Raw genomic sequence first — 24,932 nt, 5'->3', positions numbered from 1 at the left:
ATTCTTCCCCTGACCCATGTCCTCCCACCTCGGGGCAGAAGAGGAATCTGAGAGCATCAAGTTGCCCACCGCCCCCTCCCTCCTACCCTAACGCCCCACCCCTGCCTGGCCCAGCCGTACCCTGCACCCCAGCTCTCCTGGTGGCTGACAGCTGCAGGCTTAGGAAGCGTCCAGCTGAATTTTAGGGATAAGGGCTGAGGAGTGGGGCCTCCATTCCTCAGAGACTCAGACTGTTTCTGCAAGACTAGAACCTAAAGCTCCTCTATTTTATAGGTAAGTGAACCGAGACCCAGAGAGGTTAAGTGACTTAACTAAGGTCACACAGCAAAAACTGGGGTCTAAACCCAGATCTGTTGATCGCAGGGCCAGTGTTCTTTTTGCCTTCTATTGTTTTTGCTTTGCTCCCCAAGAAAGGGGACCCGACCTCTCAGATGTGAGGGGGACTGGCTAGGAAGCAGTCTGTGGAGCAGGAGGGGGCTCCGGTGTGGGCATTCTCATTCCTTGCCTGCCAGGTTCTCCACTGTCTCCTCGCTGGAGCCCCAGCCCCAGCCCCAGCCCATCGCCTCCCCCACCCTCTGTCCCCTTGGACAATTGTCTTGCTGTGTCCTCTCTGCTGAACGCCCGCCCCCAGCCTTGTGGTGGCAGGCTATTTTTAGGGGCTGGACAGTGCTCCCAGGAGCAGGGGGAGGTCTCCAGGGCCACGCCCAGGGGTGAGGGTGGGCAGGAAAGAAGAGAGGGCTAGACCCCAAGCCCCAGGCTAGCCACACACAGTCCCCGGGGGAATCTCCCCCCTCCCTGAGGTGACACATTCCTCCTGGGGTTCAGGAGCGGCTGCCCAATTCTCAGGCCGCTGGTTCTGGCTATGCCCCTGGGGCTCCAGGCAGTGCTTATCCACCTGGGCTGGGGGCGGCCCTCCTGTGCTCTCCCCCGAAGCCCTACTTGGAGACCCTTTGGGGTATGAGTCTCTCTCCTTACATGTCTGATGTCTCTTCTCTCCCACCCCTACCTGGGGGAGCCAAAAGGTGGTACAGCTTTTGTCCAAAGCTCCCTGTAACCAGCCCCACCCTCCATGCCCCACCCGACTCCAGATTCCAGACTCCAGCGAGGGGGCTGGGGAGGGGCCTGCCTTGCTGTAGCCGCGCTGTCCTGACCCAGCAGGACTGGACCAACTAGAGCAGGCTGGGGCCAGGGGCTCCTTCAGAACCTCAAAGGGGCTGCCTTGTGGCAGAAATCACGCCGCGTACTGAAGCTGTGGCTCACTGGATGTCCAGATGGTTGCTTAGGGTCAGCCTCAGCTGCTACGGTGGGTCATATGGGGACAGGTGGCCAGGGCAGTGGGCAATCACTATCTGTGCCACTGTCACCCACAGCGCTGGACATCAGTGGGACAAAGGCAGGGGCAGCCTCATGTCACCCCGTCCCTTGTCTCCCAGGAGAAGAGGGAACTGAGGTGTAGGGAGGCCAATGCCCTTTCCAAGGTCACATGCAAGTCCGCAATGGAGCCAGTAAAGCCAGATTAGTCTCACAGTCTAGTCCTGTGTGTGGCTTCCTCCACCCTTCCCTTGGTTTCTCCTGTCAGCACGCAGAAGTTACAGTAAAACACCTTCCTCCTCGTCAGCTCTGCCCTCAGAGACCCCAGGGCAGGGCAGCCAGGGCGCGGGCATCTGTCTCCATGGCACAGAGGAACAGCTGATGTCAGAGGCCTTGGGAAGACTTGTCCAAACCTGAGTCTCCACTGCCTGTTCCTAGTGGGGGGAGGGTGTGTCTCAAAATGAGCGTTTCCCTAGGGAAACTCCAGTTAATTGGATGGTGGTAGATAATGTGCCGTTGTGAGAAGGTACAGGCCCCCGTTCACTTTGCTCAGATCCCTGCCCCCCACCAGCGGTAACATCTGCACAATCAGCTACAGATCACAGCCGGGACCTGGAATTGGCCTATTCCACCATCTTCCTCCGATTCCCGGGTGCCGCTTGGACTGTGTGCGCGCGCGTGCGCGCGTCTGTGTGCGTGTGAGAGTGTGCGCGTGTGTGCGAGTCTATTCCCTTTTAACCGCTGTGGGTCAGTGGATCCACCACCACAGTGAAGACGCCGAGCAGCTCTGGAGCCGCGGGGCCCCTCAGGTGCCTCATCACCACACCCACCTGCCCCCAGCCTCCCCAACACCCCTGAAACCAGTCTGCTCTCCATCTCTGCCGCTTTGCCACTTCAGGAGCGTTGCACAAATGTAACCGTATGAATTGGCTTTTCCTGCAGTCAGTGAGAGTCGCCCCCTGCAGACTCAGCCAGGCGGGGGTGCACCCCGGTTTGTTCCTTGTATTGCCAAGTCGAGTAGTAGCCAGGCCAGGGCTGTGTGGCTGGAGCCGGGGGCAGGGTTCTCCCCTGAGCACTGGGCAGGGCTGTGGCCTGAAAATGTATTTAGAGCTGTTGTTCAGAAAGGCACGATGTTTGAAGCCACTGCCCTGCTGGGGTGCGGGTGTCATCGTCGCCGACACAGGAGAGCGTGGGCAGACGTCGCGTCACGGGCTGCAAGGGGCGGGTGGACAGCGGGGCCCAGGTCTTCTCGCAGAGCTGAGGGCCGGCCCTCCGCCCACCCTGACTGCTTCTCTCCCCAGAGGGAAGCGGACACCATGTCGGACGTGGAGGAGGCCGGAGAGGAGTACGAGGAGTGAGTACCGGGCGCCCTGTCGGTCCCCTCTGCACGCCTGGCCAGGGCTGCGGCATCCTGGGCCCCGAGGCCGCCATCAGGCAAGGAGATCAGCAGTGAGCCCCCAGAGAGTTTCCCTAATGACTCCGAGGCCACAGAGCATCTAGCCCCAGAAACCCACCTCGGAGCCTTGTCACTGCTGCCTGGGAAGTTGCTGTCCCTGCACTGCCCTGTGCCCCGCGCTGCTCTGAGGGCCAGCTGTCCTAAGGGGGACACGCTGGAGGCCAGTCAGCCATCTCCTGGAGGGGCGGGTGCCCGGGGAGGAATCTGTGCGGGCACATCTGGGCACGGAGGGTGGAGGGCTTGGGGGCTGCGTGTGGGTGGAGATGGGGGAGGAAGAGGGCTGTCGGGGTGCAAGGGGAGCTGGGAGGTGGGTGAGGGAAGAGGCTGGCGGAACACAGGGGAGGCCAGCGGCTGACCTGATTTCCTGGGGACAGTGGGAGGCAACGTGGAGGGAGGCTAGGCCGGGCTGGGCTTTGTGGCCGGGTGGGCTGAGCGGGGGACTCCAGGACCCAGTGAGGGGGCTAGGAACAGGCCATCTTCAGGAGAAGGCCTGTGTGCGGCGTGTGTGAGTGTGCGGTGTGCAGATGTGTGTGCAGCATGTGCCGTGTCCTGACAGCATCTTCCCTCGCTCCACAGGGAGCAGGAAGGTAAGCGCGCACCTGTCACTCCCTGGGTGGAAGGACAGCCTGGTTTGAAACCGACCTGACCCATCTCTTCTCTCCTCTCTTGCGGCCGCGGCCTCTTTCCTGGAGCAGAAGGAGATGTGGAAGGTATGAAGCTCAGGTGGACGGAGGTGGAGGGGGGGAGGCCAGAAGGAGGGCCTGGGGTGGGGGGCGCCGTGTCCATTCCCACCCCTTGCTCTCTGCTGAGCAAAGAGCCTCCCCCCTCAACCAACCGCGGCCCCGAACTGGGGTCAGCCCGAACCCTGGCAGCTCAGATCTTGGGACAAAAGCTTTAAACCTGTCTCTGCTGCCCACTAGCTTGTTCGCACAGAATCACCACTTTTCCCAGTGAATTACCTCTGCTTTTCCCTCTAATTTCTTTTTTACCTTGTGAGGTTTTAAATGCTTGTAAAAGTAGCAAAAACAGAACAATACAGCCCCCCCCCCCCAACGCGTCACCCAGCTCAGCGCCCACCAGCCCCGGCCAGTCTTCTTTCGCCTGCGCCCGCCTCTGCCCAGGACTGGGGGCAGACATCAGAATCAGCCCAGACATCCCAGCATCTCCCGCTCGTGTAGTTCAGCATGTTTCTCTAAAAGATGAGCACTACTTGAAAAGCGTAACCATAACAGCATGATCGCGCCTAAAACTTTCAGTTGAATACTTTTTCAAATGAGATCATGGAAGTGTGCAGGTAGCTGAGACATTTCATGCAGGTATGAAGACACTGTTACCTGGAGCAGGACCACTGTGACCCCCAGATCTTAGCCCTTCCTTCTCTGTGATCATTACTGCAGCCTGGTGCCCCTTCTCCCTGAAAGCACCTAACCTTCCCATCTTCCCGAGTGTTTGACCCGTGGAGGTGGTCAGGAGAGCTCGCTCTGTCCTCAGCCTGCCCCCAAACAGCTTCTGCACCCCGAGCAGAGTGGACCTTGCCCCTGAGAGGCTCAGCAGATCCTCAGAAACGTCATTCTAGCACATGGTGTGTGGATGTTAGGAGCTGGAAGTTCTGAGGACAGAGTCGGGGCTTGGGAGATATAGGGACCGTTTCCGTGTCTTCTGGGGAAAATGGGGGCCGCTTGCACATGTGAGGCTGTTCTAGGGGTGCCTGTCAAAGAGGAGACACAGAGACGCTCCCAGGAGAACCTGGGAGGGGTGTTGGGAGCCAGCTCTCAAGGAACAGCAAGCACTTCAGAGGCCATTTGGATAGTTTTTGAACCCAAATCTAGCTGGCTGCACTCGAGGCTGTGTTCCCTGCCCAGCCCCTCCATACAGTGGGTTTCCTTGGCTTTGGGGAGGGAAGTTCGAGCCATAGACCCTGGATTTGGGACCCATCTGCGTGCTCTGCACAGTAGGACTTGATGGTAAATTAACAAAATAACTCTCCACTGTGATGGCGGTCTGAGTCCCCATAGCATCTGCCTTGCTTGCAATGAATGGACCACAGCTGCGTCCCGAGTAGCTACGCCCCTGCGGCCGGTGACCAGGAAAGCGAGGTCTGGACAGATGTCACCAAGCTGCTAGGATGGCCAGCCCCAGGGTCTCCGCTTCCTCCAGGAGACAGCAGTTCTATGCACATTGCTTCCCTAGAGTCGGAACGCTGGGCGTTCCTTAGATGGGCAGCTTCCTTCCAAATCTGCCCCGAGCCCGGTTCTCCTGGAAAGGGGCAGTGTTCTGTGGGTACCCGAGAGGCTCCTTCGGGGTAGGAATGGGGAAGTGTTTGCTGGGAGTGAACTGACCCTGCTCTGGTCTCTGGAGCCTCTGCCCCAGCAGAGGGAGGCTGAGGCCCAGCCATGTAGAGGCAGGAGGTGGCCGGTTACCCCTCAGTCAGTGCTCCCCCGGCCAGGCACACCTGTACAACCCCGAGAAGTAAGTCCACCCAGGTGTTTCCATCCTACTGACGAGGCACTGAGGCTCCAGGCAGTTACTGGAGTGGGGCGCCCAGGTTGCTAGGAGGTGGTGGGGCAGGACCTGGGCCCCGCCGCCCACACTCACCCTTCCATGTGCTCCCGCCCCATCCTCCTGCCCCAGACTAACCTGTCTGGCTTCTCCCCTTCACGGCTGCTGCTCCCTGACCCCAGAAGAGGGCAGAGACGGCAGTGCAGCTTTGCCTGTCCCTGTGACCCACCCCTGTTCCTGGAGCTGCCTGCCAGTAGGGCCTGTGTGGGGTGGGGCAGGTGTGGGGGACCGAGGCCACCGCTCCTGTTCCTGCTTCCTGAGCTCTCCCCTGGGCTGGGGGGAGGTGGGGGGACCCGGCCTGGCCAGTCCCCCAACCTGCTCCAAGTCCAGGTCTGGGGGGACTGACGTGTGCCCTCCTCCAGCACCCCCACCATCCTGCTCCCGACCCTCCCTCTGGTGGACAGCACCCAGGCAGGGCAGCCAGGGGGTGAGGGACCTGGGGACAGAGTCATCGGGAGAGCAGCTGGGGGACTGGAAATAGCTGGGGCAGGGGGACATGATGTCAGCCCACAAGTGTGCGCTGCTGTGGGCAGGGCAAGACCAGGACAAGGGGGACAGACTGGGGCTTAAGTTTAGAAAGAGCTTTCTGACAGTGACATCTGAGGGTGTTGTGGGCAGCTGGGCGCCCATCTAGTGGGTGCTGTGTGGCCACTGGGTGAGGGTGAGGATTGAAACATCAGAGTGGGAGAGGTGTTAACAAGATGGCTGGAAGGTGGCCCCCACACCTGGCCCCGTCCTTGCTGGCCAGCCCTCCACTGTCACCCCCTGCTGGAAGGATCCTCTTTGAGGTAAGCATCCTGCAGGGGTCAAAGAAGAGGCATCTCCAGGCCTCAGACCTAGGAAAAGAGAGGAGGCTGGGGCGGGAGAGGCCGGGGCGGTGGAGACTGGGGTGGACGTTTCTCGTGCTGGCCCCGCCCCGTTGGGCTTTCCCACCCCCTCTGCTCAGAGGCCGCCACCCAAGGCCCTCAGCCCAGGAGCATCGCAGGCACTTCTTACAGGCCGAGCTGTGTGCCTGGCATCACGCTGTCTAACGTGTCTGTCTGCTCTGAGCGCCTGACTGAGGTGGGGGCCACCTCCTGCCGAGCGAGTAGATGAAACAGGAGGATCCCCGGCTCTCTGGGTGGCACACATGCCCACGTGGCGGGCAGCTCGTTCACTCACGTGCAGGCCGGCTCCTGGTTTCTCTCCGACACAGATGAAGGGTTTCTAGGGTCTCAGTCCCCGATAGGGACTTCCCTGACCCCTGTGGTGCCACATCCCTGGGGGCAAAGTCGGGGAGTGGGGTGGGGAGTGGGTGCTGAGTCAGACAGAAAGCCCACAGGCAGAGCCCCCGTCCAGCGAGGCCTCGAGGCCACCCCGCTCTGGGGCTGCCCCCCACCTGCCTGCCCCCCCCCCCTCCGTGCTCCTGCCCTCCCCGCGGTCTGCAGGTCCAGAGCAGGTGTCCAGAGCCCCCAGGAGGCGAGGCTCAAACAGAAGGACCTCCACAGCCATGCCTTTCCGCCGTGTTCCCCGGCGGCCAGCGGACGTCCTGTGAAGAGTGCATGTTTTAGGCTTTGCGGCTACACAGTCCCTGCGGCAGCGAGCCGGTTCTGTTGCAGCCTGAGGCAGCCGGGCCGTGTACCAACAAAACTTTATTTACGGAAACAGTCTGGGGGCAAGGTTGGGCCCTGGGGTTTGCCAAATTCTGGTTTAAACCAAGAACAGAGCAGCCCCTGCCAGTCGCACCAGTCACCCCCACATTCATCCTGCCCCTGGATGCCGCTGCGCCCCCCACCCCCCCGTTCTCCTGCCGGCACACGTGGGGCCTGAGTTCACTGTGTCTGGGTCACTTCTCCAGAGCAGGAGGCAGCGGGAGAAGAGGCTGGAGGCGAGGCTGAAGAGCCCAGTGCTGAAGGTGAGGCTCTGCTCGGAGCAGGGCGGGAGTCTGAGGGTCCGAGGGGCTTTGTCCTGGCACCCAGGTGACAAGCACCCCAGAGCCATTCCCACGGCAGCAAGAAATCTGCCTGGAATGTGCTTTGCAGCCCGACAGCAGCGCGTCCTGCCTGGGCTGGGGCTCAGCCCTCGGCTGTCCGGTCAATAGACGCTGACCACGTGCTCCTCTTGTGCCAGGTGGTCTTGGGCGTGGGGGTGGGTGTGTGGACAGAGAGCTCCCGGACCCCAGGCCCCTGCAGGGCACGCTTAGCCAAGGACCTATGTGGGGAGGCTCTTGGCGGGGGGGGGGGCTGAGCTCAGAACCAGGACCTTTACTGATTTCTCATGTTCTGTTTAGAAGATGGACAAGAAGAGGATGTTAAGGAGGTGGAAGGTGAGGACACTGGACATCGGGATGGGAATGGGGGGGCCGGGGGCACGGCAGCTCTGGGGGAGGGGATGGGGCTCGAGGAAGAGAGGACAGGGCTCGGTGACCATGTGGGTTTTGGAGAGAAGCTGCCTTGGTGGTGCCCAGGGGGAGAGGGCCGGGTGTCCAGTCTAGGTGTCCAGTCTAGGCTGGGCAGTGGCCACAAGTCACATGTGCACATGAGTCTCCTGGAGCTTGGGTGACTCTCTCAAGGGTGCAGCATCTGCAGGATGAGATCCCATGCACAGATGGTCCATGGGGCAGGTCACTGCTGTGGTCGCTGTCGGGCTGCAGCCTTCTCCAGCCGCCCAGGTGGCCCCAGTCATGCCTCCGGGGACAGTGCAGCCAGTGGGGCTGGGAATCATGCCCCTCAGTTTCCTGGTCCTGGGCCACCAGGAGGTATGGGGGCAACTGAGGAGGCAGAGACTGGGAGGGGACTCTGGGACTAGGACCCCCAGGGACTGTGCCTCTGGCCGTCCTCCCTGCAGGCCAGTGCTGCTGATGAGAGGGCTGTGTGTGTGTCCCTGAGACACCCCCAGGGATGCTGTGAGACACAGTGTGGGGTTTTCCACCCTGATGCTTAGTTCTTTGGATTCTCCTGCAACCAGGGGTCCCCAAGGCTGGGAGGGCTGTCCCCAGGGTGGATGGGGAAGCAGAGGTCCACGGGTACCTAGTTCATCAGGGCAGAGTGAGACCAGACCCAGGACCTCCTGACCCCTGGCTGTGTGCTTCCCTCCTCTCCAGACGGCCCAGTGGAGGGGTCCAAACCCAAGCCCAGGTGAGTGGGGCGCACCTGTCCACACTGAAGCCCTGGGGGCAGGGGCCCATCAGAGCACAGCCGGGACCAGGCCGCAGTGCCCTGTGGCACAGGGGGCATGGGCTGGGGGGTGTACAGGTCGTGTGCTGCACAAGAGTCTCACTGGGGTTTGCGTGTCAGGGGGGACTTGGGGGCCGAAATCCACCCACAGTCCAACACCAGTTCTGTGCCCCCCACGGTCAGCACTGCCTTCATCTAGAGGAAAAGATGGTCCTGACCCTGGGCGGACACCCCATCCTATCCCACAGGAGAGCTAGGACACCCTCCTCAGTGGCTGCAGTGGGACCCGGGGAAAGAGGGAAGAACACTGCAGGGAAGCCAAGCAGTGAAGCCGTGTCAGCCTAGGCCTGTGGCTTCAGAGAGTCCCAAAGGGCCCCACGGGGCAACTTGGTGCCACATACGTGACATCACCTGGGTGCTGGGTGTTGGGTGGGGTGGGGGCCCATGAGGTTTTCCTTTCGGGAGGGCCAATCCCACCAGCAGAAGGTGCCTCAGCACACGCGCAGGGGTCTTCCAGCTTCAGCGGGCAGGTCTGAAATGGCCTGACACCAGCCCGGCCCCACAGTCCAGCTCCCCTGCCGTTCCTGCGCTGGTACGAACACAGGAGGGTCTCGTTTCAGCCCCACACAGACGAGGGCAGACGGGGAAACCAAGGCCCAGAGCCCACGGGCCCCGTGTCACACAGCTAGGGTGTGGTGGGGTGGGGATCAGGCTCCTGGGGAGATGCCAGGACGTGGCCAAATGCATCGCCTGTCAGCCTCTCTTCCTCCTGGCTGTGTGGCTTTGAGCAAATCACTACGTCTCTGAGCCTTGGTTTTCTTAACTGAGATCAGTGGTTCCTGCTCCGTGTCTGATGAAGGGACACGTGTGAGAGCTGTGGGACCCCCACATGGGTGCTGAGTGAGCGTGAGGACTCCGTGTGGACACTGGCGCTGGTATCGCCGGGCAGTGGGCCGCCGCGCTTCCGCAGGGAGGAGGGGCTCCTGTCCACCGGGCACCGCAGCCCCTCGGGTCCAGGGAGGGGTGGCGCTCACGCCTCCTTCTGTCCGCCAGGCTGTTCATGCCCAACCTGGTGCCGCCCAAGATACCCGACGGAGAGAGAGTGGACTTCGACGTGAGTGCCGGCTTTGGGGAGGGCCGGCTCCACGGGAGAGACCTCACGGCCTTGTGGCTGCGGAAGGTCGCGGCGGGAGGGCATCCAGTGCTGGCCGCTGTCCTGGGTTTGGGCCCCAGCTGCCCCTCTGAGCCCAAGGCCCCCCATCCCCGCAGGACATCCACCGCAAGCGCATGGAGAAGGACCTGAATGAGCTGCAGGCGCTGATCGAGGCGCACTTCGAGAACAGGAAGAAGGAGGAGGAGGAGCTGGTCTCGCTCAAGGATCGGATCGTGGGTGTCTGCCCCCCTACCCCGCCCCAGCCCTGGGGGGCTTGCCCTGGGGACCCTGGCCCTGCTGGGAGTGAGGTCCAGCAGGGGCCCCCTTCCCACCCCAGAGGGCTGGAGCTGACCCATCCTCTCTGACCACCCCCACCCCCTCCCTCCCAGCGGGCAGAAGCCCACCCCCCCCCCCCAGAATGGAGGGAAGATGCAGGTGGCCTCCGGAATCCCAGCTATCCCACTGGCGGGGGAGGTTACTTGGATTCCTTGTTCTCTCTCCACGGCCCGTGTTGCTAGGCTGGCTGAGGACTTGGCCTCTATCTCCTGGCAGAGGGCCACTGTCAGGGTTGGGGGGGCACTGAGGGACATGGAGAAGCCTGCCTGACATTTTTCAGAAGCTGAGGTCAGTCCCACGAGTACGGCTCGACGCGGGCCACCCACCCACCTTGGCCAGGGCGTTCCTGTGTCTGTTGTCTGAGGGACTGGCTGTGAGCAAAGGCCCTCGCAGGGAGACGCCACTGCCCTGAGACTCTGAGGGGACAGCCCCTGGGGCTGCCTTGCCTCCTCTTTCCCGGGGGTCCTGCATTCCCGATGACCGCTCCGCACGCACATGCTGGGCAGGCTGTGTTTCCCTGCGTAGGAGAAACGGCGGGCGGAGCGGGCAGAGCAGCAGCGCATCCGGACTGAGCGGGAGAGGGAGCGTCAGACCCGCCTGGCTGTGAGTGGCCCGCCCAGGCCCCTCGCTCTCCATAGACCAGCACTCAGTCCTGAGCGCTGGGCATTATTTGGGCTCCGGTGATTCCCAGCGAACAGGACAAAATGCACTTAGCACCCTCATCCCTCCCCAGTGCAGGCCCCTGGGAGTTGAGGCACCGTGGCTCCCTTCCTGCGCTGCTGCCCAGGACCTTCCACAACCACGGGGCCCCCCAGAGTCCCTGGCCTGAGGGGTGGTGGGGCCTCACACTCGGGAATCAGGACCCCGTTCATCACCGTTCAGCAACCTCCAGCCCCAGGCCCTGTGCCAGAGACACCCTAGAGACACCCCACTCAGCCGCGAATACCCCAGCGCCAGCCCAGGGTCGGGGTTTCGGGCCCCTGCCCCTAATCTGCTCTCTGCCCCGCTGGGACCCAGGAGGAGAGGGCCCGCCGGGAGGAGGAGGAGAGCAGGAGGAGGGCTGAGGACGAGGCCCGGAAGAAGAAGGCTCTGTCCAACATGATGCACTTCGGAGGCTACATCCAGAAGGTGGGGGCTCTCTGGGGCTGCGGTGTTGTGAGGGGCGGTGTCCCCTGCAGCAGACGGAGGGCAGGCGGGACCCTGGGAGAAACTCCCAGTGCTGCTGGGAGGCTGAGTTCTCATGCCCAGGCCCTGAGCTTCTCTCCACCCAGCTGGCTTTCCCTGGGAGGCACCGGTGGGGTGGGGGCTGCCCCTCCCATCCCTGGCCCCACGGTGGCCGGATGCAGCTGGCAGGCCCTGTGCCCATCAGACCCACCACAGACAGCCCTGTGTGGTCTGTGACCCTGGAGCTCACTTTCCTTATCTATAAAATGGGATTAATACTGCTGGCCCTGCCTGCTACCCTGGAGAGCCTCTAAGCCATGTAGACGTGGGCTGGTTTACTCCTGGGAGCTCACTCCCAGGTCCTAGCGTTGGTGCCCCGCACCCAAGAGCCTCCATCCTCAGGGGGAGGGAAAACGGGAAATCGATTTCCTCAATACAGTGGACTCATCAGAACGTTTTCCTAGACTTCTAAGTCCCTGGTCAGGACCGGGCCAGCCCCCTGGCTTTTGCACTCACGTGACCATACCAGCAGGACGCTGCAGTCAGAATAGCCCCCACCCTAACCCTAACCCAGACGCCTGTCCAGTAACCGGGTTGCCACATCGCGTGTCTGAACCACCCTCTCCTTCCCGTGTCTGCCTCTGTCCCCGCGCCCTGCCCCTTTTCTCTGTCCTGGTTCCGTCTTTCTCTCTGGTCTTCCTCTCGTGGTGTCCTGGTTCTGCAGGCCGAGGTGGGTACCAATCCTTGCACCATCCTCCACCTTGTAGTTTGGGGAGCGCTGGAAGGGGAAGGCACTGAGCTGGAGGGGGATGTAGGGGAGTGGGACGCAGGGAGAGGGGGCTGTAGGGAGCCTCCCGCCACGCCCCCTCCCCGCTGCCTGGGCATCCAGGCAGTTGATGGCGTGGGTGTCACAGGAGGAAGAGGACGGAAGCTGGCCCCATGCAGGCCGTGCCTCTCTCCCCCACTGGGTCTGGGGGGTGAGGGGTTAGGAAGCGGCGTCCTCCAGCCCCCTCCAGCCCGTTTCCCTGCTTGTCACCCCCTCCAGACGGAGCGTAAAAGTGGGAAGAGGCAGACAGAGCGGGAAAAGAAGAAGAAGATTCTGGCCGAGAGGAGGAAGGTGCTGGCCATCGACCACCTGAACGAGGACCAGCTGAGGTGGGACCGCGGGGCCAGGGCCACACCTGGCGGAAGGGGCGGGGCCAGAGGAGGGCGCTGTCTTGCGCGCGCCACCAGGGGGCGCTACCGCCCCACGTATTCCCAGGCGGCGCTGCAGGACCAGGCAGGGCTCTGGTCCGGGAGGGCTGCTCATTCCCCACCTGCTCCCGGGGGCGGGGAGGGGATCGACGTGGAGGCTCCGCAGCGCCAGGGGCGTCCCCGCTTCCTCCGCATTCCCTGTCGTGGCCGCGCTGGTCTCCCATCCTCAGTGCTGGGTGCTGAGCCAGGGTGCGGGGCCTCGGCAGGCCTAGGGGCGGAAGGAGGGCCAGGCCGGGGTCGGGGGATCGGGATGAAGGCAGTGGGGGCCCTTCCTGACTGCCCCTGCCCCTGCTCCCCGCCCTGGCCTGTGCAGGGAGAAGGCCCGCGAGCTGTGGGAGAGCATCTACAGCCTGGAGGCGGAGAAGTTCGACCTGCAGGAGAAGTTCAAGCAGCAGAAATACGAGGTGAGCCGGCCCACCGCCCACCGCCCACCGCCCTGCTTTGACGGACCGGGTCTGCACCTGTGCGCTCCGCAGGCCCCTTCCCATCCAGCCCACCTGCCCCGGCGCCCCTTCTGATGTGCACAGTGCCCACCACTGGGCTGACGCTTCAGGAATCAGAGGGTGCGCCGGGGCTGAGCAGACATCTTCCTGGGGTTCCAGCCCCAGGGGCCCCCTCCCTTCTGGCCGGCGTGTCCCTGCAGTCCTCAAGGCAGCCGCTCAGCCCCATGGGAGGACAGGGACGCACAGGCCAGGCCTCCCAGGGGGAGGGGGCCTCACCAGAGTGGCAGCCACTTCCCTTCTCCCCTCCTCTTCCTACAGATCAACGTTCTCCGGAACAGGATCAATGATAACCAGAAAGTGTGAGTACCCCTGCCCCCGCCACTGCCCGCCCCGCCCCGCCTCCGGTCTCCCAGCCACCCCTCCTTCTCCTTCCCTCAGCGCCGCTGGGAGTGAGGAGGGGACAGAGAGCTCTCGCCCCCAGCCCCCCAGGCTGCTGCCCCTCTCAGCCCTCCGCATTCCCCGACCCCGTGGAGAGACGCTGCCCTGCCGTGCTCTGCCTCACAGGGCCTGCTTCTCTTGCAGCTCCAAGACCCGCGGGAAGGCCAAGGTCACCGGGCGCTGGAAGTAGAGGCCTGGCCTCCTTCCCCCAGGCCCTCCTCCCCGGCCATGTCCCTGCCCTGCACGCCCCCAGCTCCTGCGGGCCCCTGAGCATCCCCCGGGCCAACTGCCCCCTGCAGCCCAGGAGCTGCCCAGCTGGACGCCGCACTCACAGCGACCCCCACATGCCCACCCCAGCCCGGAATAAAGGCCCCCCCCCCACTGAAGTCACCTCTGTCTCTTGTCTTCTGAGGGAGACTCAGGGCTGAGTCTCCAAGGGGCTTTGGCCCGCTCTGAGTTGGGAGGGGCCTGGCCAGGGGATGCCTGCGCTCTCTCCAGCCTGGGCCTCAGAGCCGAGGCTGTGATGGGAGCCCCTGCTGGGCACCTCACAGCACCCAGGCCATGTGAGTCACCCCGGGAACAATGAGGCCTCTGTGGACGACCTGCTTTCTTCCTCCAGGCTGGGTGCAAACAGCAGGTGTCTGAGGGCCAGGGAGCCTCGAGGGAGGATGGAGGGATGGTTTCATCAGCGCCAGAGTCGTGGGCTCCTCTGGGTGCCTCAGTTCGCTCCCCTCACCCTCCCTTGGTCCTCTTGTGGCTTGAGCCACAAACCAGGGCCTCAGGGTCCCGGAGCTGCAGAGAAGGCCTTGGGGCACGGGTCCCGGCTGGCAGAAGATGAGGGGGCCCTGGGCTGGAGGGCATCTGTTCTCTGGAGCCCCCCCCCCCACCGTGCACCTCACACCTGCTTGGACTGCTCCTCCCAAACACCTATGTGGGGTGGGGGGCTCCCACACTCCTCCAGGCAGAGCGAGTTTGCTTCCTCTGGCCTGCACACCCTGGACCTGCTGTAACTGCTGTCACAGTCACACCACCTCCTGTCGCACGGCAGTCAGTTACCTGTCCCTTTCACCTGTGCTGTGTGCCAAGCACCATGGCAGATGCTGGTACACCAGGATGAAGAAGATACAGTTCTGGGCACCTGGGAGGGGCTTGTCCTGGGGCCTGGGCCTCATTTCTTATACATTCATTCACTCATTCTTTCGATGTCTCCTATGCACCCAGTATATGCTGGGTGCCGTGCAGGGCAGGGCTATGATTAGACACAGAGCTGGCAGCCCTGCGGGAGAGAGGCAGCGACAGGAAGTTCCAGCTCCATGTGTCAGCGGGGTGCACGGGGCTGGGGCAGCACAGACCAGGGGCACCTGCCTGGCCTTGGCAGGGCTTTCTGGAGGAATGGGTGTCTACACCAGGCCCCAGAGAGTCAGGAGGGTCGGAGAGGGGGCACAGCATTGCAAGGTCCGGGCAGCGTGGGCCAGCCCGGTGTGTTCCCAGGGTCCAAGTTCTTGGTGGGGGGCGGGAGGTCCCCCTGCATCCCCTCACCTGCCCAGCCAGCAGCTGGGTCTGTGCACCAGCCCCTTCTTCACCTGCCACTGGAGAGAGGGACATCGAGTTCAGACATGGACACCAGAACTTTCCAGCCACCATCAAGTTCCCATGGGGCCCCACCTCCAGGGCCTCAACACCTCCTTGGAGAAGCAGGACAGGACAGACTGACACTGAGGTCTCCAGTCCTCTGTCCTGCACCTCCTCTCCTGACAGGGTCCTTGGGACCGTCCCTCTGCTCTAGCGGGTGTGGCCTTGACTTTGAAACCCTTGTGCTGTGGGGGATGGGAGAGGCAGCCTGGCTGTCTTACTCTGAGCCTCCCTGAGGCCAACTCCCACTTCTCTCTTCTCCAGAGCTCACCTGCTGTTCAGGGCGCACATCTCAGTGTGGTAGAGCGCGTGCTCAGCAGGCAGGAGGTCCTGGTTCAATCCCCAGGACCTCCATTAAATAAATATATATCAAAAATAGCACATAAATAAACCTAATTTACCCCACAACCTCCCCCTCCCTGCGAAAAAAGAGTCCGGCTCTGCAGTCCCAGCTCAGCTTTGGGGAAGTTACTAGCCTTCTCTCTGCTTGAGTTCCCTTATCTGAAAAATGGAGCCGATCAGGGAGGTTCAGTGTAGGAACGTGCGGGATAGCTGGGCGGGGCTCCCTGCACTGCACGTCGGGCCGGAGCGGGGTGGGGGTGGGGGCGCGCGGGGGCGGGGTGCTCCTCGGCTGCTGTTGCTGCTACTTGGGTTGTGAAACGTCACCAGCCCCCCTCCAGGGCTCAAGGCCTGTGGAGCTGGTCGGCAGGCGGGTCCTGGCTGGCCCTCCTTGTGCGGGGTCTCCGGACCCTGGGTCAGGCCCTCTCCCGGAGAGACCACGGTGGGGGGGCGGGGTTGTCCCGGCTTGCCGCCGCCGCCGCCGCCGCCGCCGCCGCCCTCCCTCCCTGGGGCCCGCCCCGGTCTGGGCCGCTGGTCGCAGAACTTGCTCCCGGGTGGGGCTCCACCCCTGACACCGGAGCCTGGTTTCTGGAAAGGGTGGGGCAGGCCCCACCCTCGGGTCGGGGGCTGGTGGCGTTCCGCCTGCTGGCCTCAGGGGAATCCCAGGCCGGGCGCTCCGTCTGGCGCAGTTCGGGGTGGGGCTGGCCAGACGTGCAGGGCGGCCCAGGCTGGCGGCTGTGTTCCTGCAGTGTGGCCGGTGGGTGCTGGCTTTCCCTGCAAAGTCCGGTCGGCCCATCAGCCCAGCGAGCGGGAAGATGGTGTGAACTGGGGACGCGCTCGGGTTGGGGCAGGCTCCCCCCTCCCCACCACGTGCCCTCCTGTGTCCCACTCTGCCCTCGTGCGGCCTGTGCTGGTCACTTCAGCCCATTCTCTCCGCCAGCCCCTCACGGTTCGCATGGCCCAGCCCCCTACGGTGAGGGAGCTCAGGGTCACAGGGTGAGGCAGCGACTGAGGCTCAGTCAGTAGGCGCAGAGCTGGGGTCTGAACCGAGTCTAGGACTCCAGAGCCGGGACCCCGCCCAGCACATGGGCCTGTGGAGGGAGCACCCCCAGATTTCCCCAGTGGCCGGGCCTGCGCTGGAGCCCCAGCCTCCCGAGAGCCGGCTGGGGTGACCCAGGTCGACATCAGCAGCAAGGCTGACCTGACCCAGCCCCTCGAATCCGGGAGCCGGAGCCGGGAAATGGGACAATGGAATGTGCCCCCTGGAGGTGGCTCTGGGCAGGACGTTGGAGGGGGCACCAGCAGACTCTTCCCACCTCCTGGGGTGATCACAGCGTATTCTAGTGACCAGGAGATTGGGGGCATCAGGAAGCACCTGTCATTGCTTTGCTGTGAGGTTGCCCCAACTGGAGAGAGAGTGACCCCAGGGTGGGTGGGTGGGGATGGGCCTGGGCACTCTCTGCTGCTGGGGCGGTGGGGATACCTGGGACCCTTTGCAGCCCCTGCAGTCTTCTGTCCAGCCAGAGGGAGCACGCTCTCCTGTGTCCCCAGATGTCCCAAGCCCTCCCACCTCTGCAGTGCTCTTTCCTGTCCTGGATGGCCCCTCCCTCCCTCCCCACCCACCCAGCCAACTCCTCCCCATCCCTGGCGCCTCGCCCAAGCTGCTGTTTCCTGGGATGTGTGTGTGTGTGGGGGGGGGGTTGGGGGTTGGGGGGTCCTGCGCTCCTGTGGCTTCCTGAGCAAGGCTCTCCTGCTACCTTGAGAGCACCACGCTGAGGGCCCGCGGTTCAGAGTCCAGGCCTGGGCGCTCAGCCTCGTCCCTTCCCTGGCGCTGTTCTGGAGCCTCAGCCCCATCCACCTGCTCACCCCTGGTTCTCAGCCCCCACCCCAACAGGTACAGGAATTTAAATTGCTCTCAACTGAAGACTCTGGAGAATGGTGCAAAGCACCGAGGCCCCAGGGGCAGCCCCGCCCCTGGCCAGGCACTCCCTTCAAGGAGCCCCAATCCCAAGGCCGTTTCCCCCATAAAGTGGAGCCGGGACGCGGCCGCTCTGAAGGAGGTGGGCGGGGCTGCCCTTCGGGAAAGCGGAGGGCGGGGCGCGGAGGGGCGCGGCTGCCAGGAGGCTCGGGCGGCGCTGCCGAGAGTGCGATGGGCTTGCAGAGGGCGTGTCCGGGAGACCCGTTCAGCAGGCGCTGCCTCACCCCTCCCCTCTCCCCACCCACCCCTCTCCTGCCAGTTCCCCAAAGAAGCTGGCCTCGGGTTCTCTGATCAAAGCAGAGAAAAGCGTGTTCTAAAGAAATAGCTTGTTTTTGAGCCAACACTTATTTGAATAGTTTCTGATCCTATGATGCGAAGTCCGCGTGCGCTGGTCTCGACGGTGGGAAAACGTGTGTGAAATAACGTTCAGATCCGTCCGTTGCAAACTTTGGACGGCTCACCGGGGCAGGGTGCTTGGCCAGAGTGAGGTCTCACCGCTGTTCTTGCTCAGGCAGAGCGACTTGCGGACTAGCCCAGGCCTCACCCCTCACCACTCTGTGCGGGTTGGTTTCATCATCTCTCTCCGTCCAGACTGGGTGCTTCCTGGGGCCCGGGGCACCGGCTTGTTCATCCGTGAGTCCCGTCCCTGGTGACTGGATGGAGGATGAAATCAGTCTCCCGCGGCGGGTCTGGCATGGGATTTGAAGATCGAACATTGACAGGGCGGGAAAGAGGGCAAAGCCTTGTGTTGTAGTTGTGTTGCCTTGGGTAGCTGTCAGAGCATTGAATCAGCCCCAGACAACGGAGATTAGAAAAAGAATGATTTGATCTGGAAAGGTTCGGCTGGTCACCTCAAGCATGGAGACCGGTGCGAGTACTGGGGCTTTTCCCTGACTCTCGTCTGCTGAGGCCCTGGTGGTTCCGGAGGGGACGGCGTGGGGAGGGGTAATGAGTCTCGAGAGAGGCTCAAAGTCTACCCCTCCCCAAGGGCAAGAAGCAGCAGCTTGGGGGGCTTGAGCGCGGAGAGCTGTAAGGAGTGCTGGGGTGTGGCGTGGGGCCCCCCAGGATGGCTTTGTGTCCCTGGAGAGGAAGGGTGCTCACAGCAGTGGTCCAGAGTGGCAGGTCTGGTGAGTCTGCGGTTCGGGTAGTCCCCTCCAGGCCCCTCTGAGCCTGCGGACAATGAGGCAGAGGACCCAGAGGGAGCCAGCCCACACCCCCACCCCCGCCCCCCCAAGTCTGTCTGTACTGGCCGGAGGGGGAGGGGCATCTGTGACTTGAATGTGAGGCTGGCGTTTGAGGTGGACCAGGATGGGGGTCTTCATAACTAAGATGTGGCTGTTGAAAGAATCAGAATGACTAAGTCTGGGGTCTCAGCTAGAGCCCACCGCCCAGCAGGGAAGGGGCTTCCCCAGGCGGGGCACAGTCCTGGTGGTTATCGAGATGCAAATGAGACTGTCTAGAGGAAACCTCACCTCCTGGGTCGAGGGAGGCTTCCCCGCACAGATGCTAACTCTGCAGGCTCCTCCCCACCTGCTCTGTGTTCACTGTTTTCTACCTGCTGTGTATATTCACTCTTGTCTTGTTTTTCCTCTGTTTCTCTCCAATTCACTGTAAACCCCAAGAGATTGGGTTTTGTTTTGCTCAATCCTCCCAAAACCCCAGCGTGGCGTGCATGGCTGCCTCACAGGCATTCAGCTCAGAAACTGTTGAATGAGTGAGTGACCGTTTATCTGCAGGGAGTCGAGACTGCACTTGATGGGCCACACACCCACAGTGCTCTTGGAAGGACAGAGAGAACCTTGATGTTAGGAAAGGGGAACAGAGGTTTGGGGGCCTCGGGGTCGTCAGGGCAATGGGACATTTAACAGTCTGAAGAAATTGACACTGAAAATTCACAGTATTTTCGGCTGGTGGTGGTGGAGAGGCCAGGGCTGCTCCTGAATGAATGATGGGGGTTGGGGGTGGGGACAATAGGAAAGAAGTTTTTCCCAGGAAAGTGACTGGTCTGCCTTGCTGGCCACTGTGGTACCATTGTTTTGACCTTCAGACCCCATTCTGCATCCTGCTTGGCCAGGGGGTGGGGTGGGGCCCTGTGTGTCCCAGAATCTGCTGTTAAGGACACAGGCTCTGAAGCCAGTTCCCCCACAGACCAGCTGAGGGACCTTCCTTTGCCTCCGTGTCCTTGTCTGTAACACAGGGTGATGTTAGCAGCTGCCTCCTGGGGTGGTTGTGAGGACGAGATGGCCTTATAGCAAGGATGCTCGGAGCAGTGCCGGCACACAGCACAGGCACGTGAGGGTGTCTCGTGTACTGTGGAGATAGAAAGGGTCCCCCAAACCCCCATGACTCCCTGCCTTCCCTGTGGGGCCCACCCCTCCCTGCCCCCCCGAGGCCCCCCAGCGCATGCTCCCCTCCCCGACATTCCAGGGCACAGGGTGGACCTTGGCTGTACCTCCTTCAGCCCTCCCCTTCCTTGAGCCTGGGGCTGCTGGCCGTCAGAGATGGGCCAGCGGTGAGTCAGCCCACCCTGCCCCGCCCTCCAGCCCCCACCGCCGAGGAGGCTGGGAAGGCGCTAATGCCCACTTTCCACCGGTTGGTCCGTCTCTTCTTGGCAGTGGAGCCACGGTGACCCCAAGTCAACACACCTCTCTTCTGAGGAATGAAGTCCTCGCCTGGTTGGGGTCCCCAAACCTTACACCTGAATTACTGTCAACCCCACTGTGGGCCCAGGGCAGACTCTGCCGGCGACTGGGCCTTGGGGTCCACTTTCCAGGCCTCATCTGTGTCTCCCACCCAATGCCTGCTGTAAAGTCCGTGCCCCCAGACCGGCCTGCTGTCCGTCTCTCTCACTCCCCTATTATTCTGCAGCCCAGCTCTGCTTCCTGGTCTCTTTCCACCCAGTGTCTTCCAGGAAGCCCTCCTGGACTGGCTAGGACCTTGCTGCTCAGTGTGGTCCACAAGCCTGGCGCAGGAGCACCGCCCGGGAGCTGGAGAAGCGGGGAGTCTGCATTCTCGCTGGGTCCCCAGGGGCCTGCGCACACATCACAGCTGGAGGATTCCACCCCTGACAAGATGGAGAGGCTGGGAATCCAGGCGAGCGGGTCCCGGGGACTGGGGATGGAGGGGAGGACGTTCCAAATGCTGTAAATAATGACGCGGACCTGCCCCGGCCCCAGCCTGAGTCTCCTGCCACAGCTGCCTGCCCACCAGCCTCTTGGGCTGGCTGAAGGTGGACACGCTGGCAGGCCTCCCGGGTCAGATGCGGTCAGTGGGACCAAGGTCTCTCCCAGGCCGTGCCGTCTGGTCTGCTCTACCGTGTTCCGGGAGGGCCTCTGCCTGGGACCCTGGAGTCTCCCTTCAGCAGGGAGCTCAGGCGAACGGAGTGTGGCCCCGCAGCACTGGCCTCTGTCGGGAAGTGTCCTTCAGGGGGAGAAGTGGGGGTGGGGGTGGGGGGCTCTGGAGACCCCTCCCTTCCTCTCTGTGCTACCACAGGCCTTAACGCTTCTGGGACCCCTGAGTAATGAACACGAACCATTCAACCTCCTTTAGCCCAGAGTTTCCAAAACTTAGACCTCCTTTGTCACTTGGGACCTGTGAACATCCTGTGGGAAGGACTTTGGGAGATTCTAACCTCACTAACAGGCACACACACGCACCACACGCACACGCATGTGCGGACACACATACACCAATAACGAAGACTTTCACGTGAGGCTCTCTGGTGCCGAGGTGCCATCTCTGGAGGTGGGAGCTGCTCCTGGAGGAACTTCCTTCCAGTGTCCTTCTGGACAGAGGCCGTGGGGCGCAGGCAGCGCCACCTCTCCCAGGGTCCGTGGGGCAAGGGGTAGGATGTCCTCCCCAGCTTTTGTTTCAGGTCTTAAATGCCGCTGTAGTCCCTCAACCACCAGCCCGGGCCTGGAGCTGTTCCCCCTGCGGCAGGGAGCAGGCTGTCCCCGCCTCGATGCCGGTTGTTGTTAAGAGTGGGTATGTGTCCCCAGGCCAGGCGAGGGGTGGAGTACAGGGATTCTGCGGGAAAATTTGCTGTCTTGTCCACCAGGAGGGTGTGTGGCGGCAGCTGGGGAGGTTTCTAGGCACACCTGGCCTGGCTCCCGCTGACACTGCGGTTAGAGGAGGTGGAACTGGCAGGGCCGGTCCGGACAGCCTGACTCACTGACTTTTGGGGCCCGCCTCCCTTCCGCCACAGGCAGTGGGTGAGGAGCCAGGCGGGAGGGCGTGGGATCCAGGTGTGGACTGTGGGCTCCTCCCAAGGCCTGGCCAGGAGCTGGGGCGGGTGGGGACCAAGGTTTGGGCTCACGGAGATCCTGGGGCCCTAGTGGCATTGTCGACCGAAATAAAACACACAACCAAAAAGCTGAGAGGTCTGTTTTATTCGGCAGACATTCCTGAGGATTTAAGCCCGGATGACAGCCTCTCAGATGGCTCTGAGGGACTGCTCCAAAGTGGCAGGGCAGAGGCCGGGATGTAGGAGAGTTCACAGTGAAGACCAGGTGGTCGGAGCCTCGAAAGATGACTGTTAATTGAAGAAAGCCAGACCCCTCGAGTTAAGGAACTGAGCACTTTTCTATGTATTGGAAGGCGCAGAGGTCTGGGCTCACAGAAGTCATTCCCTGATCCGCACCTCCGCTCTCCAGGGCCAGTGTCCTGTGCTTTCCCATCCTGAGTCCCCTCAGGGGGCACCGCTGGGGGTGGCAGCAGAGGCCCGGCTGCCTGCTTGCCGCATCCTGAGTGCCCTCCGCCCTCTGCCGGGTGCGGGCCGTGGCTGATGACCTGGTGGCTGCAGCGCCCTCTGTTTGCTGAGACAGCTGGCAATATTTTCATTCACAGCATCCTGAGAACCTTGAGACCTGCATGGGGGCAGACCTGGACGGGACCCCAGATGCCCCCTCGGTTTGGCAGAAAGGAAACTGATGGGAGGCCTTCCCTCAGCCACACACAGACTCTGGCGGATCAGAGGTTCCCTGACAATTTTATTGAGACATCACTTCCTGTGACTTCTGGGCTGCTTCCCCACCCTGAGTGGAATTCCCTGAGATTAAATATATCCCAAAGCCGGATCCGTCCATACGGGAGAATTCCATCTCCAAATGCCAACACGCACGTGCCGTTTCCTCACTCCCTGTGACACCAGCTCCCCGTGGGGGCTGCAGAGTCCTGACCCCGCACCCCCACACCAGTCAAAACAGACCTCTGCCTGAGTTCCCAGGGAATGGACGCTCACAGATGCCAGCATGTGGTGACTCCTGGGCAGGGATGACACAGCAGACGGGACATGGATGCCCTGAATCTGAGATCATCCCACTGTCCCACACCCCGTCCAGAGCTCCGGCTCTTAAGGGGGACGATGGCAGCTGGAGACGTGTGCAGATTAGGGTGACGGGTCAGGCAGATGGGCACTGAACCGTGCCCCACAGGAAAGGGTGAAGAGACCGACGTGGTTCAGCCTGGGCGTGAGACTCCTGGGGACGTGGGGTGGCTCGTCCTGGGGAAGAGGGGTGGGTCCTGCTCTCCACGGCCCCAGGGAGAGGCTGGGGAAGGACTGGGGAGCCTGGAGCTGGAGCCCGCTCAGGGATGGCCTAGCAGTCAGGGCAGCTTTGAGTCATCTTCCCCGAGGGGCCTGGGGCGGGGGCTGCTGCTTGGCCAACTGGACCTTCAAGGGTCAGAAGTGGGTGGGAGGCCTGGGAAGGTTTAAGATCATTTCTGAGAGTCTGCAGTTCTAGACCCGGAGTCACCCTTAGACCCGGTTATGTGCACGCTCTACGCCAGCCACATGCTGGGTTGAGAGAGGACACAGAATGCTAGTCCTGGTCCTGCCCCAGGGAGCTTCTTATCCTTGGAGGGAAGGAGGCGCGTGCACAGGTCAGTACCCAGGGGGCCTTGGCCCGGGGGCGAGCGCGCAATTCCCTACAAGGGGCAGAGGGAAGACAAGAGGGGTCCTAGGGCCAGGGCGGGGGGCACAGCAGATGGGAGGGGCAACCCGGGGCAGTGAGGTTAAGTGGCACTTTGTGTCCGGGGAGGTGCTGGCATGGTTGAAGTACCGGCAGGGATGGGGGAGGGCAGGAGGCAGAGCAGGTGGACTGGGGCCAGCCTGGGAGAGCCTGGTGGGACGGCCTGACTCCTAGCTGTGGAAAACTAGAGCCAGCCGATGCTGCTAGGCAGAGGGAGGGCAGAATCAGCGTAATTCTCAGTGATGGCTCTTGTGGCGGCAGACTCTGGAGGCAGGAAGGATGGTGGGGGCCACACGGGTGGAGAGGCCAGCCAGGAGGCTTGATGGTGGCCCAGGGGAAGACAAGGCTGGTGGGTACTGGAATGACGCGGCATCTTCAAGCTCAGGCCTTGGAGCCCGAATGGGAAAGGGAGTGCTAAAGAGGAGGCCAGGGTTTCGAGCTTGGGGACTGGGCGGCTGGTGATTTCACTAACCTTCGTCTCTTGTTTCCCCAAAGCAGACAGTCCAAACCACGTGTGGCTCGGGCTGGCTGCGAGGACAGGCTGGGGCGGCACCGCGGTCGGAGCGCTGCTGTGAGCGCTCCCCTGAGCAAGCAGCGGGGCGGACACAGGGCCCTGGTCTTCCAGCAAAGATCCAGGCCCTCGCCCCAGACTCCCTCACTCCCGTGGCCCACCCCAGCCCACAGCTCCCTCCCACCCTCTGCACCCCCCCACCAGAGAGGCCCCTGCCCCGCCTGGGAGTTAGTGCAGCCACAGCCGGCCCCTGGGCCCACAGGCTGAGGGCTGCGGGCTCTGCAGTGTGGACCCCTCCCCGCTCTCCTCCTCGCCTGGCTGAGGTCCGAGGCTCACCTGCTCACCCCGCCGCGTGGAGCCTGACTCTGCGCCCCTCCTGCCTCCCTGCCCTGCTGGAAGGGCCCCTGCTTAGACGCTCTCCGCCCGCGCCTGTGTGGGAGCAAAACGTGGTCCCTTTAAATCCGCGGCCCCCAGCCCCAGGTGGGCTCCTAGCACTGTCTGGTATTCCTGCTCTGTTTTGCTAATGCTTTAGTTTCCCTGTGTTCCTAGAAAGCTGTTTCGTGCCTTCGCCCCTCTTGCCGTCAGCTGACACGTGGGTGGTGGTCGGGCGTCTTATCTCACTGAGGCACGGAAGCAAGTCAGAGAGACCCCAGCAAGCTCCCTCCGGCACGCCTACCTGCCCACCTGCCCGCATGGCCGTGGGTGGCGTGTCCACAGCCCACCCAGGCCAAGCCCCCCGCTGGGCAGTCCTGTCCTTTCTTGTCTGTTCAAGAACATCACTCCAGCAAGTCTCCCCTGGCCCTCGGACCATCAGTGTCTCCGTCTCGGCGCTAGTGTTCCCGTCAGCAGTGAAGCATGCTTTCTTCTTAGGAAACGGCCTCTCCTGGTGCCACGTCCATTTCTGGGAACCAGCCCCTCTCTCCCTCTTCCTTTATCACAGAACTTCTCAGATTACTGTCAGTTCTGCTGGCTGTAACTCCATTTCTTCCCTTTTCTCTCTTTTTTAAAAACACCGTTATTATCGTATGATTTCTGTACAGTAAACTACACGCATTTCTGATGTAATTAGATGAATTTGATGAAATTTGATGAATTTGATGAGTTTTGACAGATGTACACACCCATGAAACCACCACAATCAGCAGAGCTAATGTTTCCATCACTCCCAAAGGGGGGCAAATTTCGAATTCCCAGTTTATCCCTTCCCACCCGCTTCCCCCCTGGTAACCATAAGTTT

General features: G+C 62.4%; 1 protein-coding gene and 1 long non-coding RNA gene across 11 annotated transcripts in view; both read left to right on the top strand.

The window, feature by feature from the left end:
• The window catches only part of LOC106731236 (troponin T, cardiac muscle), a 31,244-nt gene extending 17,585 nt beyond the window's left edge, over positions 1-13,659 (top strand). For 7 of the 9 annotated variants that reach the window (XM_032466872.1, XM_032466867.1, XM_032466865.1 and 4 more), the window contains 15 exons: positions 2,613-2,665; positions 3,344-3,354; positions 3,463-3,477; positions 7,164-7,220; positions 7,596-7,631; positions 8,409-8,442; positions 9,535-9,595; positions 9,751-9,867; positions 10,496-10,573; positions 10,988-11,098; positions 11,859-11,864; positions 12,180-12,289; positions 12,702-12,792; positions 13,150-13,190; positions 13,414-13,659. In XM_032466872.1, coding sequence (XP_032322763.1) covers positions 2,613-2,665; positions 3,344-3,354; positions 3,463-3,477; positions 7,164-7,220; positions 7,596-7,631; positions 8,409-8,442; positions 9,535-9,595; positions 9,751-9,867; positions 10,496-10,573; positions 10,988-11,098; positions 11,859-11,864; positions 12,180-12,289; positions 12,702-12,792; positions 13,150-13,190; positions 13,414-13,459 — 867 coding nt within the window. In that variant the 3' untranslated portion in view covers positions 13,460-13,659. The remainder of the gene's footprint in view (positions 1-2,612; positions 2,666-3,343; positions 3,355-3,462; positions 3,478-7,163; positions 7,221-7,595; positions 7,632-8,408; positions 8,443-9,534; positions 9,596-9,750; positions 9,868-10,495; positions 10,574-10,987; positions 11,099-11,858; positions 11,865-12,179; positions 12,290-12,701; positions 12,793-13,149; positions 13,191-13,413) is intronic. The other 2 variants (XM_032466866.1, XM_032466868.1) reach the window with 2 other exon arrangements.
• A 3,953-nt stretch (positions 13,660-17,612) lies between these two features.
• Positions 17,613-24,898, top strand: LOC116659373. Of its 2 annotated transcripts, none has more exons than XR_004314731.1 (4): positions 17,613-18,345; positions 19,416-21,202; positions 21,616-23,095; positions 23,683-24,898. It is a non-coding gene; the product is annotated as an uncharacterized LOC116659373 (long non-coding RNA). The 2 variants fall into 2 exon arrangements; XR_004314732.1 differs by having other exon boundaries at positions 23,680-24,898.
• Positions 24,899-24,932: the final 34 nt, after the last annotated feature.

Source organism: Camelus ferus, chromosome 23 (genome assembly GCF_009834535.1).
Source record: "Camelus ferus isolate YT-003-E chromosome 23, BCGSAC_Cfer_1.0, whole genome shotgun sequence".
Lineage (NCBI taxonomy): Eukaryota > Metazoa > Chordata > Mammalia > Artiodactyla > Camelidae > Camelus > Camelus ferus.
Note: the sequence above shows the minus strand (reverse complement) of the source record. Positions and strands in the feature narration are given on the sequence as shown.